This window comes from Eurypyga helias, unplaced genomic scaffold (assembly GCF_000690775.1).
Source record: "Eurypyga helias isolate BGI_N326 unplaced genomic scaffold, ASM69077v1 scaffold39208, whole genome shotgun sequence".
NCBI lineage: Eukaryota > Metazoa > Chordata > Aves > Eurypygiformes > Eurypygidae > Eurypyga > Eurypyga helias.
The window spans coordinates 1-12,809 of NW_010265693.1; the positions used below are offsets into that span (position 1 = coordinate 1).

The 12,809-nt window shown below is 42.2% G+C and overlaps 1 protein-coding gene across 1 annotated transcript; it reads right to left on the minus strand.

Moving 5' to 3' along the window:
• Positions 1 to 379: 379 nt before the first annotated feature.
• Positions 380 to 12,442, minus strand: DDX42 (DEAD (Asp-Glu-Ala-Asp) box helicase 42). The gene is made up of 13 exons (XM_010156829.1): positions 12,218 to 12,442; positions 11,259 to 11,409; positions 10,591 to 10,652; positions 9,559 to 9,595; positions 7,970 to 8,119; positions 7,582 to 7,686; positions 6,917 to 7,036; positions 5,803 to 5,979; positions 5,187 to 5,315; positions 3,524 to 3,623; positions 2,791 to 2,838; positions 1,917 to 2,014; positions 380 to 664 (listed from the first exon to the last, which is right to left on the minus strand). Exons 1-13 carry the CDS (start codon positions 12,436 to 12,438, stop codon positions 380 to 382), a joined length of 1,683 nt encoding a protein of 560 aa, XP_010155131.1. The 5' UTR covers positions 12,439 to 12,442.
• Between the last annotated feature and the right edge of the window lie 367 nt (positions 12,443 to 12,809).

The window sequence follows — 12,809 nt, forward strand, 5'->3', positions numbered from 1 at the left end:
TGATTCTGTGATTCACTCTTTGTTCAGCTAAACATCTGGGTACAAAAGCTGTTCTAGATAATGCTCCGATGTTTCCATTTGCCCTTCATTTAAGCATGCATAATGTGTCATCTGCTTAATGAACAGCAACTACTTCCCTCAGAAACAGCTTATTTTCTTTCTGTATATTAAAAAAAAAAAAAAAATTCCATCAGACTAAATTAAAATATCATTGGAAGATTTTAAAAGTCAAAGCCCTTGCTAACACTGTGTACTGCTGGAAAATATCTGGAACACAGTGTCCAGCAGGTGTAGAAGCCAACCTTGTTGCCTCCCACCGAAATGTGTTAGCCTTTCTGCCGACATCCACAACTTGCTTGAGCTGCTGTGGCTCAGAACGTCACATACCTGCCACATCAGTAGCAACCAGTATCGGGATGCCCTTTTTCTTAAATTCCGAAATTACTTTATTCCTCTCACTCTGGTCCATGTCACCATGAAGCAGCCCCAGATTATGATCCTCCTGCTTAAGGTTATTGGCCAGCTCTTCTGCATTTGCCTTCTTGGTGACAAACAGGAGGACGCTCCCAGAAGATGTGAACTCCACGAGGCGTCGAGTCAGCCAGTTCCATTTGCTAGGGCCGGAGGGGAAGATCTCTACAATCTGAGTTACATCTTCATTTGCCTAAGGGGAGAAATAAGATGAACAATAAGGCAGGAGAGAAAGGACAGCATGGTAAACAAACACAGACAGCAGAATAAAACGAGGAAATCAAACTAGGTGTGAGAAGCGCGGGACCAAGATTCTCCTCTGAAAGAGGTTTCAGCTTTGTCTAACTGTTGACTGCTTTATCTTCACAGTGCAGAAAAGGCAGGAGTTTAATGCCCTACAGATTTCAATGCTCTTCAACAGACACTATTAACACCTAAAATGGACTGTGCAAGAGCAGGGTGTGAGGGGGAGAGGATGCTCATCAGTAAAACAGTGTCACACGGTGATCGGAGGAAGTACCCCTGTACTCAGGTGTCCTCTGAGTCAGGAAGAGGGGAGGTACAAACACTCCTATACACTCAGTATCAAATGTAGTAACAAGGCAGTGGAGCACACAGCACTACCTGGAAGTTTCTCTGACAACTTTAATTTTTACACCTTTAAATATTAGTGATTTCAAGGAAGATGCTCTCACGGTACAATAATAATTTAGATTGAACAACGGACACCCTGTGATTGAGCTAGGAAAGGTGCTTCTTTTCTTAAGCAGTGTTTAGAAAAAACGTTTTCCCAGAAAGAAGGGGCTTCAGGTAACCATTATTTTTTTTGTTAGAACGAGATTATCTCCCATTCCTGATTGAAAAAATAAGTAAGAAGTGCAGAGAACTGGTTAAAAGAAGAATGTTCCGAAGGCATCTTATGTAATTTCTCAAGTTTTCATCTATTATTATAAGCAAAGTTTCTTCATAGCAAGTATGTATCTGCCCACTTCATCAACTTAGTACTAAACCCCTCATCTGCTAATTGTTCAGCTGCTGCTGTCAGGCAAATACAGAACCAACATGCCCAAGTAAACCAGCCAAAAGACACTACAGTCTCGGTATAACCTACAGTCTAACTTTCAAATCCTTCATTACAAAAGCTGTAATTTATTTAGCGTTTTGAGACAAAAAATATACCCATTATTGCAGCCTAATAATAAAAAATAATCAATCACTGCATGAATGTTGGTTCACTCCTCAATGAAATCTCCCATCAGTACAAGATGTTTGGTGGCAGACGGGAAGCACATTAAATTAAAAAAACCCCAAACCATAACCTTATTATTTTTTGTTAAGCACAAGGTATTTACTCTTACACGTAAAGGATGACTACTGCAGTTTAACATAAATTTCAGACAAGAGAAGGGTTCACTTCTCCAACTGTCTCAGAAGTAAGGAATTACCTCTCCAATGTCTCCCTGCACAACTCGAATTGGGTCAATCAGAATATCTCGAGCCAGTTTCTCAATCTTCTTACGGAAAGTGGCACTGAACAAGAGGGCTAAAAGAAAAACAGCACTTGAACCCCTCCAAAGACACATTTTCTTTAACACAGACCTGAACAACTGTATGAGATGTCAGCGATCTGAAGCTACAGTCTGTTTTAACAGTTCTAATGAAAATTATTTATCACGGTATTAGAACCACAGAAGGGTTGGGGTTGGAAGGGACCTTAAAGCCCATCCAGTCCCAACCCCCCTGCCATGGGCAGGGACACCTTCCACTAGACCAGGTTGCTCCAAGCCTCATCCAGCCTGGCCTTGGACACTTCCAGGGATGGGGCATCCACAGCTTCTCTGGGCAACCTGTCCCAGTGCTCCCCACCCTCTCCGGGAAGAATTCCTTCCTGATGTCCCATCTCCATCTCCCTCTTTCCGTTTAAACCCGTTACCCCTTGTCCTGTCTAATCCCTCAAAGTGGAAACACACTTCATGGCATCTCAAACAAGATGTGGACAGTAAGTGGCACTGCTGTGACCATTCTTTCATGGCAGCTTAGAACACAGGATCTCAAAGCATATTAACATTAATTCAGCTAATCATCTTTTCCCCGAGTGAAGTCTGGGAGGGGATTACAGACTGATAAACAAACACAGGTATTTAACCACGGTCACAAGTGCTCCCCCCAACAGCCCACCCTGGGATTTAACACCGGCGGACCCTTGCTCATTGCGTGGCTGTCAGGAGATCCAATCTCTGTTCCAGACCCTTCGCTGGTAGCCCCAGCCGAGCCTCCTTCGACGCTCAGGAGCTTAGCTGGAAATGTGCTTATACTTACTCTGTCTGTCAGGACGTACGTGGCTTGCAATTGATCTGACCTGATATTCTGGAAAGGAAAGGGAAAATATTCTAATCAACTCTGTACGCTCATTATTTAGTAGAGTAACTCAAAATGCAACTTCATTGCTTTATTTACCAAGTAACCATAGCATGAGTGAGTGCCTCTCCCGCAGTATTCACTCTTACACTGTGACTTCCAGGTGCTCTTTGCTGCACAATGGAAGTTCCTTTGCTGTACAAAGAAACTGCTGGAAGTTCTTTCAGCAAGAAGCTGCGTAAGCAAAGATCCTAGCTGAGTCTGTGCGTACCCTGCACGTCCCACAGCTGTCTCCTTCCACCTGCGCTACTGTCAGGTCTTTGCTACGTGCTTTGCTTGAGCATATACTCGAAATCATCCAGAGCTGAATGACCACAACCCTCCCAAATGAGCAGGAATTCTTTGAACACCCCTCGTCCGTACGCACAGAACAAAGCACAGAAGCGACTTGTCCGTAAGTTGCTCAGCAACTCTAAGATAAAAATCCATGTCTTTTCAACTTCACCACCAACAGAACTTTGCTGATCTCTCTATGGCAACAGACGTTAAGACTGTGAAATATGACTTTTGGCTGTAAAGTATTTCCTTAATGTATTTTCAAGTATATGAAGGTAGGGGGGTTATAAACAGTCCTACAAAGCTGGGAACCAGACACCATCGCTTTCCAAAACAGGGACCTTTGTTCATTACATACCAAAGCCCATATCAAACATTCTGTCAGCTTCATCAAACACCAGGTAAGTGACTCTTTGAAGGTTTGTAGCTTTCTTTTTCACATGATCAATTAAACGACCCTATTAAAAAAAAAAAAAAAAAGAAAAAGCCAAGTTTTTAAAGCATACTTGAAGAAATGATAATATATGCAACTTTCAAGGACTTAACTGCTTTTTATCCTCACTTACCCGAGACTCAGAACAGAAAACATCTCAAAGCCTCACTCTAGAGCTAAGTGCCAGTATTCAAGTCACAGAGGCAGATTCCTGAAACTCTCATCAACTACATTTGACAAGCTGAACGTTAGGCCAGGGTTTTCAAGGTTAACAGTGCTGGGATCCTAGTCTTCATTACAATTAAATTTTAATTGTGAACTGGCTACTTAATCCCGTAATATTTGGTGCAGTTCTTCATGCTTCGTTTTCTTGCTGCGTACCCTAATATAGCCACAATAAATCTTCCTCCAACCATCAGTTGCTCAGTTTTGCCCAAGTTCATAACTAGTTTTTGCAATGAGCAAAGTCAGTTGACAACAATGCTCATGGTTCAGCACCAACACCCACTCTAATTCCATGTTTCAACCTTTCAGTGTTACTGCCACAGGCTCTACACCGACTCAGAAGATACCACTCAAGCTCATGACATCCTGGGAATTTTCTTCATGAATTCAAGGCTCAGCAATCAGGAGCTGGTACAGCACACAACTAACACTGACTCAAGTGCATCTTGCTTGCTACTCTGTCTTCTATTGGAAATCATATCCTGAGGTATGGAGCCCTGGGGAGAAGGACTTGGAGGTACTGGGGGATAAAAAGCCGGCCATGTGCGCTGGCAGCCCAGAAAGCCAACCGTATCCTGGGCTGGATCCAGAGCAGCGTGGCCAGGGGGGCGAGGGAGGGGATTCTCCCCCTCTGCTCTGCTCTGGGGAGACCCCACCTGCAGTTCTGCATCCAGCTATGGAACCCTCAACATCACAAGGATATAGACCAGTTGGAGTGAGTCCAGATGAGGCCACAGAGATGATCTGCTATGGATAGCACCATATAGCACCTCTGCTATGATGAAAGGCTGAGAGAGTTGGGCTTGTTCAGCCTGGAGAAGAGAAGGCGCCGGGGAGACCTTATAGCCCCTTCCAGTGCCTGAAGGGGCTACAAGGAAGCTGGGGGGGGCTTTTTACAAGAGCCTGTAGTGACAGGACAAGGGGTGGCGGGTTTAAATTGAAAGTCGGGAGGTTTAGATTGGACATCAGGAAGAAATTCTTCCTGCAGAGGGTGGGGAGCACTGGGACAGGTTGCCCAGAGAAGCTGTGGATGCCCCATCCCTGGAAGTGTCCAAGGCCAGGCTGGATGAGGCTTGGAGCAACCTGGTCTAGTGGAAGGTGTCTCTGCCCATGGCAGGGGGGTTGGAACTGGATGATCTTTAAGGTCCCTTCCAACCCAAACCATTCTATGATTCTACCCAATCTCTTTCAATTCCTTTTGGGACACAATCCCAGCATATTTGCTCTCAACATCCCATACCCTGGAAGAACCTACATTTCAGTGATGGGAGAACAAATCCTGCATCACCAATGGTATTAAAAGTCTGTCTCAGCTTCAGCTGAGCAACAGAAAACCCCATACTGTGTGCATACAGGTACTTACCGGTGTGCAGACAACTATCTCTGCGCCCTCTTGGAGGGCTTTGGCTTGCTCCCACATGCTGCCTCCTCCATACACAGCTACAGAGCGCAGATTATATGCCTTTCCAAAGCGCTTACATTCAGAATGGATCTGGGAATTTTAAACAAAGCACATCACAGTTCACATTAAACAGATCTGAGAAAATACACCTACCTTGCAAATACTGTCCAGGTCCTGAAATCCACTTTTCAGCTAATAACGAAATCCTCAGGGCTGAATACTTCAATACTTGTGGATAATTTCTAATAATTTATTTGGGAAACCTATTTAGGCATCCAATTGTAATTTAACCTGTGTTATCCTTTCACATATACTTTTTGTGGCAATGCCTCCACAATATTCTTAATAATTAAAAGTAATATGGGAGCACTGTGCAAAAATTAACCATTTCAGATATGCCATGGTGGTTCAACAAAAGCAGGTGTAAGAGAGAACTGTGAGCTTATGTTGGAACACACTACTAACGCAGAGAGTTTTTTTTTTTCAAACAGTTTACTGAGTTTTTCTGGTAATTTCTGCCCAGAATTTTGTCCTCTTCCATAAGAACACTACATGGCACATCTATGCGTACACCTACCTGTTGGCAAAGCTCTCTGGTCGGGCATACGATCACTGCAATGGGACCATCCCCTGGTTCAAGCTCCTTTTGATCCATGATGTGAATCAACATCGGCCAGATGAAGGCTGCTGTTTTTCCACTTCCAGTCTTAGCGATCCCAATCATATCTCTGCCACTTAGTGCAACTGGAACACCCTAAAAATAAGGAGATTCTAAATCCATATTGTGCCTTCCATAGCATATTCTTGTGCTGGATATTCCAGGAAGACTCAGATACAAGAGAAAAGCACATTACAGAGGACTCATAGCAACATACGTTGATGCTTACACAGTTTTATTGCCAAGTTCAGATCCGTATTAGTTTGTTTTAAGGGCTGGAAGCCATTATCATGTTATGACTGTTCGTGTTCTCTATGAAAGCAATGTTTGGGCACAGTACCACAGCCCAAAGATATATTTACATGTCCACAAATGCATCTTGCCCAGCTGTAAGAATGCTAAAACCAAATTCTCTGAGCCTATTCTTTCTGCAACAATTCCAAGTGTTGCAGTCCTCAGTTCATCCCTACCGCTGCTGTGAGGACCTCTCAACCCCAGGTTTTTTACAAACACTATGGACTAAGGTCCTAGCACACATCCCTCGGACACAGCACCATGTCATTTTTTATACTCCAAGAAAAGCAGCTGAAGTGGTGTGGTTATAATCACATTACTGATAACCTAAATTACTTCTGAAGAAATAAAGAAATAAAGAATAAAGTTTATTTAAATAAAGTTGTCAGTGTAGGGCTCTTTATTCAGCTACTGCTATGGTTATTTTTACTATAATTTCTAAAAATATATTAAAAAAAACTTTCATATGTTTCTATAAGCAAGAGATGTCACTTCAATGTTCTTCAGTCTTCACTAAGAGAAAAATGGATTTATTTACTGTAGTCATTTGACAAGAAAAAAATGGGTAAAATGCTATTTAAAAAATATTAAATCTCTTTTCCTAAAAAACCCCGAATTATTCTTCTCTGTGCCAGCTCCATATAGGAAACTAGATCTGTACACACCCTCGGATGGACTAGGAACCTTTGCTCGTGTACTGTTAGTTCTCTTTAGACCTTAGAAAAGTAACAACACTCACCTGACACTGTATAGGAGTGGGCTGGGTATACTCGGATTTCCTAATTTGATGCATAAGTTGCTCATCAAACCCAAAATGAGCAAAACTACTGCCAGGCCTCGGAGGAGCAGCACCAGAGACCTTAGAAACAGAAACAGATCTTTGTTCATGAACAGTAAGAGAAAAACAGAGCAATCTGTACAAAAATGAAAGAAAGTATCTCTACCTCAGAAAATGCCTTTTTATTTTTTTTTTAACAGACATAAATTGAACTTATTGTGCAAATTCCAGATGTGTTGTGTAAATAGGACTTTCAGGTATAAAAATTTAGATAAATTGACAATGTACATAAGCTACCCAACATTTTATCTACCTCCTTGTGTAACTGGTCTCCTCCCCCCGCAAATAATTCCCTCCATAGAAAGGTGCCACGCTAACACATCACAAATGACAAAGAACTAGTTCTTGCTCATAAAGTTTCCCATTTCAGTTCCTAGCTCTTCAGCCCTAGTGCAAACATGCAGCTGCCAATCCAGACTGGTTTGTAAAAAGACCAGAGCAGAACTGCTGAGGAACACCAAACTCCATTAAATCCAAGTCAGTGAGGGTATCCAAGAGGTTTGGTGTGCAAAAACTGGAGCTCCCTGTGAAAGTCTTCCTACTAGGACAGTTTGTGACCAGCTTACCCGGAGATTTAGCTTATGACGTAACTCCACGACTTGCTGTGGGGGGAGACTGGTGATCTCCTCATGCTCATCATAGAAATTTTTCTCAAATGGTGGATATTCAATCTGCAATGGTAATTACTCAGTTAGTCCAGGGCCCAGGATTCTCTCTCTGTACACTTGGTTTGGAGGGAAAGGGTCCTTTGGAGAAAAAGCTCATTATTGGCAAGAACATTAGTTTAATATGAAGCCACTCGAAGGATCTTTAGTATGACTCACGTGGCACAAAACTGAAATATTACCTGCTGACATTAATGCACAGGGACAGAGGCATATTTCCACCTGCTTCTCAGCTCCTGCTCTCTAGAATGCCTCAGACAGAACAGAATGGAATAAAATTCCTTCCTACCTCTGAATGGTCAATCGGTGGAAGTGGATCAATGATTTTTTTGGACGGTGCAATCGGATTCCCATCACTATCATACTCCAGGTTATCCTCTTCCTCTTCCTGGACCACACCAGCAGTAGGGTTTTCAGCCATGTAGCGAAAATAAGCTTCCTGCAGCAAAACAGATTGGTAAAATCACATACAATAGGATGCAAAATACTTCTACATTTGTCTAAGTGAGGTATATGCTAGGTGGCTGTTTGCTTTCACACCCACCATCGAGGGGAAAAAACAAGTTCACTAGAAACTGATTCTTTTATTAAATACCAACAGTTACGTCCAGAAGGACAATAAGTACAAATGAAGAAGACAACTGAAGTGTCAGACCACAAAATGCTTTTAAAACCCAAACAACTTCTCTTACACGTCTGCTTAAGGACTCCTTCTATCAAGACTTGTTATGCTTTAACAACAGAAGAATCTATTCCCACGTCCACATGAACCAACGGTGCAGGTTTTTAAACAAAGAACACCATGTTGCTAAGATTATGATGTTTACATTCCTCTAAACACACTGTGCCAAAAATAGTTGCTCCACTTCCCCTAACTAGGCTCTGAGAAATTAAAATACACCTATTTTTCATTGAAAGAGTCAACAGCAAACGGTAAAGAGACTATTTCAGAAGAGTCCTTCAACACAGGCCCAACTCAGAAGTCACTGTCACCACTGTCACATGCCATCCTTACAGCTCACACATATGTCCGTGTTTCAGACTCTCACTGCCACACCCAGATATTCTCATGGAGAAAACACCAGTCTCACTTGACTTTCAAGCAAATATTTAAGACCAGATTTTTAAAGCAAGGTTCAATTACGAATAACTGTACATAATCACCTGGCTTTTTCATCTGCATGGCCAGTTATCACTCAGGCACACAGATAATTATCCAGTACACCTGATCAACAGCCATCTCCAAGTGTAAGTCACCCTTGCTCAAGCTTTAGCACAGCTACACTCACCAAACGAGAAGTAACGGCCTAGAGGCCAGACAACCCTCCCATGCTCTGCATGGGTGCACCTAACACAATAGTTACTAATTACAACTTAGTAGTAAGGTACATTTTGAAATGAAAGCTTTCCTCTTTGTTTATTATTTCTGTGATGCCAATAATCCTCAATCAGAACTGGAGCTCCTCTGAAAATAAAGAGCAAAAAGCCTGCTTCTTGCCCTTAACAGACACAAATTTCACTGCAAACGGCCTCCACAGTTTAACAGCCTCTCACTGGTGTTTCATGTTACTTGATTCTGCTATTTCAAATTTGATGAGACTCTCAGACACTGAAAAACCCCTACAGGAAGCTGAAGCTCAAATTGATGGAAAAAAATCTTCTTAAAGGGAATACAAAGTAATTGCTTCCTAATACTCTTCTTTTTTTAATGCAAACACCTAGAAGGGTAGAGACAGCAGGGTAACCACTAGAGCACCGGATACTGCACATGATACTGGAGTTTTGTTTGTACCTAGTAGTTATCTATCTGGGGAGGGAAGATAAAAAAAACCAAAACACCAAGAAGAAAGAAGATAGAAAGACTGCATAGGAACTCACTTGGTCATCTTCCTCTTCAATGTCATCTCGAATACCCCTGGAAAAACAAGCGGAGAAAAAAAAACTTCCCTGCAAGTGTTCCACATACTCAGCTCCATACTTTTGATGAGTGTTGAGCTCCTTATTTAGTGGAAGACACAACACCGACAACTCAGCAACATTTATAATCCCAACCCATGGATTATATTATATTTGGTGCCAACCATAACAGCGACCCTGCAAAGACTTCTGTATACTTCTATTAACGAGACTGAAAGATCAGGACTCCGTCTTCGCAGCAGAAGCCACATCAAAGATCATCCTGGTCTAAGCTCTCGATGCTATGGAAGTCCCATAACTGAAGAGGAATATGAGCCAGGAAGTGCAAATCCAGTTCAGAACTTCCCCAGGTGGCGATTTGGATCCGGTGTTCTGTGTCAGGACCATGCATAATCAGATCAACCCCATGCAATGCACGTTCTACCAATGTATCTGACATTTATATCGAGAATCGACAGCATAATTATTTTTCTTTGTCAAACAGATAAGCTGCAAAAATGTAAACTGTTTGTAAACTCCAAATTTAGTATCCCAATGGTCACAGGGTACCCAATAGATCAGTTTTGTAGGGAATGTCTTACAACCTAGTTCAAGATTGGAAGAATCTCCAGGGCTGCAGGTACAGCAGCGTCACATAAAAGCAATTTTAAACTAAACCATCCTGATCGCTGCAAGGGTGTGGAAAGAAGGAAAACTATTCAGGCAGATCTGGAAGGTGATAGTAGCACAATGTGCTGCCCCAGTTTGCATGGCCTAGAAAGGCTTTGTGCGTGAGAGAACTCTCAGTGTTGTCACATTTTATGGTAGGATGCTGCACGGATTCTTCCCTCCTATTATTCCGTTCTTATTGCACAGAACTTTACCTAAGGGGGATGTCATGTGCCGGTTAACGCTGCTTACTAGGTAGGTATTGTAATGTCTACAGAACAATCATCATCAACACAATGCATTGGAATTCTCTCAGCATAATGGGAATTATAAAAGAGAACTTACTTAGCGTTCTTTTTTTCTTTGTCTTTATCTTCAAGTCTCTTCATGTCTCGAGCAGCTTGATCCTAGCAGGTCACAAAATTATGACGTGTTAAAAAAACCAAGATGATAAAACATGGAAGGGCAAAATGTTCCTACATTACTAGACCATCATGCCACAGAGACAATACTTTTTGGACTAAACTCTCATCCCACACCCTATTATGTTAAATAAATTCTCCTACTAATACACTTGAAGTTTATGTACTGTAACTTCGTGGCATGTTGTTGGAAAAATACATTCTCCACATTCCTCCCGAAACCACTGTGACAGAATCCAGCTAGTAAACTAGTAACGGAAGGACAGCCCATGATAAATACAAATTATTTCAATTCAGGTAGCGTAAAATGCACAAAACCTTAATTTTATATTCAGAGACACACTAAGCTCTGTGTTGTATTGCCTTCCCATGCTCAAGACAGTTAAACAGTTAAGCTACTGTAAATCATATCCGCCCTCTCCCCACCTCATCTACCTCTGAGTTCTAATTAACACAGCATCTTACATAAGACCCAAAAGCTAAGTGACATTGTGAATACGGCTGCCAAAGTCATGAGTGATGTTTGCTGGTCCTGACTGGAGAGAAGTATGGCCACATAAATTAATAAACATTTCACGAGCCGAGTCTTGCCTCCACTTCAGCCATGAATGCTTCCAGAGGATCATCATCGCTGTCAGAGTCTGCTGATTTGGAATGAAACTGCTGGCGAGTGGGGGAATTCTCTGCGGGAATGTACGGCAATTCGACATTGCTGGAATCTTCCTCTTCATCCTCAAAGTACCTGAAAAGAAACAAAGGCCCAGTCAGCAGAGAGTCTACAGCACCTTTCACGGCTTCTGCATCAAGTTTCCCACGCAGGGATGGATAATACAAGTCAGTATGCACACAGGAAAAGATGTTGACAGCTACTTATTTCTTTACAATTATTCACGTTGTAAGCTAAACATGGTGGTAGGGCAAACAGATGTTCTGAAAGTGATCTTCTCGAGCGGCTTGTCCCAGGCTGGTGAATATACAGGATGATTTTTTGACCCTCCTACTAATCAATGCATTTATGCAGCTAATAGAAGGATTAGTGAACAAATGTGAAGTGAATGTTTCCTTGTGCAAAAGACTTGATTCTGCTTGGCTCCAATTCTGAACACACCACCTCAGGCAAAGTCTTGTTCAGACCACAGCATGAATGAGACTGAGCTGACTGAGGCTCAGCTGAGCTCTCCACGGGCTGCTGCAGAATCTCACTGTCTTTTAAATATATTTAAAGGCAAGGATGTATTATCATTCTCATTTTATAGGTGATGGGCTGCCACCCAGAGAAAGGATAAGTAATCGATCCAGGGCGACACCAGAAGTCTGCCACAAAGCAAGGATGGGAGTACCTGCTGGTGAATAGCTCAGTTTTTCTTGATACTACTGTCATAAAGCTACTGGGGTTGTTACACCACAAAGCATTGCCAGGGTATTTATCCTTGAGCAGGGTTTTCTAAATAACTAAACCTCATAAATGTCACAGATACTTCCCCTGACCTTGGAAACTTTTGAACACTAAAATCTAGAGCTAGATAAACACAAGAAATAACCCTACTTACGCATTCTCTTCATCAAAATTTGCTCGCTTTGACCCAATTTTGTAGAAAGAAGGCAGCTGAGGAGGTCCTGATTTTGCAAATGCAGCAGAAGAACCGGCTGTTCCAAAAGCACTATGAGACTGTTGAGAGAGCTTAGGCTCCTCTTTCTTTCCGGGTGTTATGGCAAATCCACCAAAACCGAAGCCTCTCTTAGTACCAGGTCCACCTTTATTCCAATTCATGATGTCCTCAGTATACCTGTTAAAATCACAAACGACAAATGAATGCCCTTCCTGCTTTAGGCAGTTACATGTAATTGTCACGATTTTTCTTTTAAGTGGACTACTTCAGTCACGATAAAGAGACTTGTGGAACTGTGAGTGACAAGGGTTTGATCTGTTTCCCAGAAAGGACTGGGCTTTGTTCTTTTCTTGTAAGGGTGAACGCATCCACAATTTGAAAAGAAGAATAAAACAAAGAGGTTGTCTTCCAACACAGATCATGTCCCTCAATGACTTCTTAAGCTATTTAAGAGGTGCCTGTCTTGTCTGTTTTGCATTCTAAGACAAACAAACCCAAGGCCAGAACTTTGAACATCAGGAGGAGCAAGAGA

Excerpts from the sequence above, each read along its gene's own strand:
- DDX42 (XM_010156829.1), bottom strand. The coding sequence starts at position 12,438 with ATGAATTGGAATAAAGGTGGACCTGGTACTAAGAGAGGCTTCGGTTTT. Across the intron at positions 10,653-11,258 it reads CATTCATGGCTGAAGTGGAG|GATCAAGCTGCTCGAGACAT; the intron begins GCAAGACTCGGC and ends GTGACCTGCTAG. Across the intron at positions 5,316-5,802 it reads CCAGAGAGCTTTGCCAACAG|ATCCATTCTGAATGTAAGCG; the intron begins GTAGGTGTACGC and ends TAAAATTCCCAG.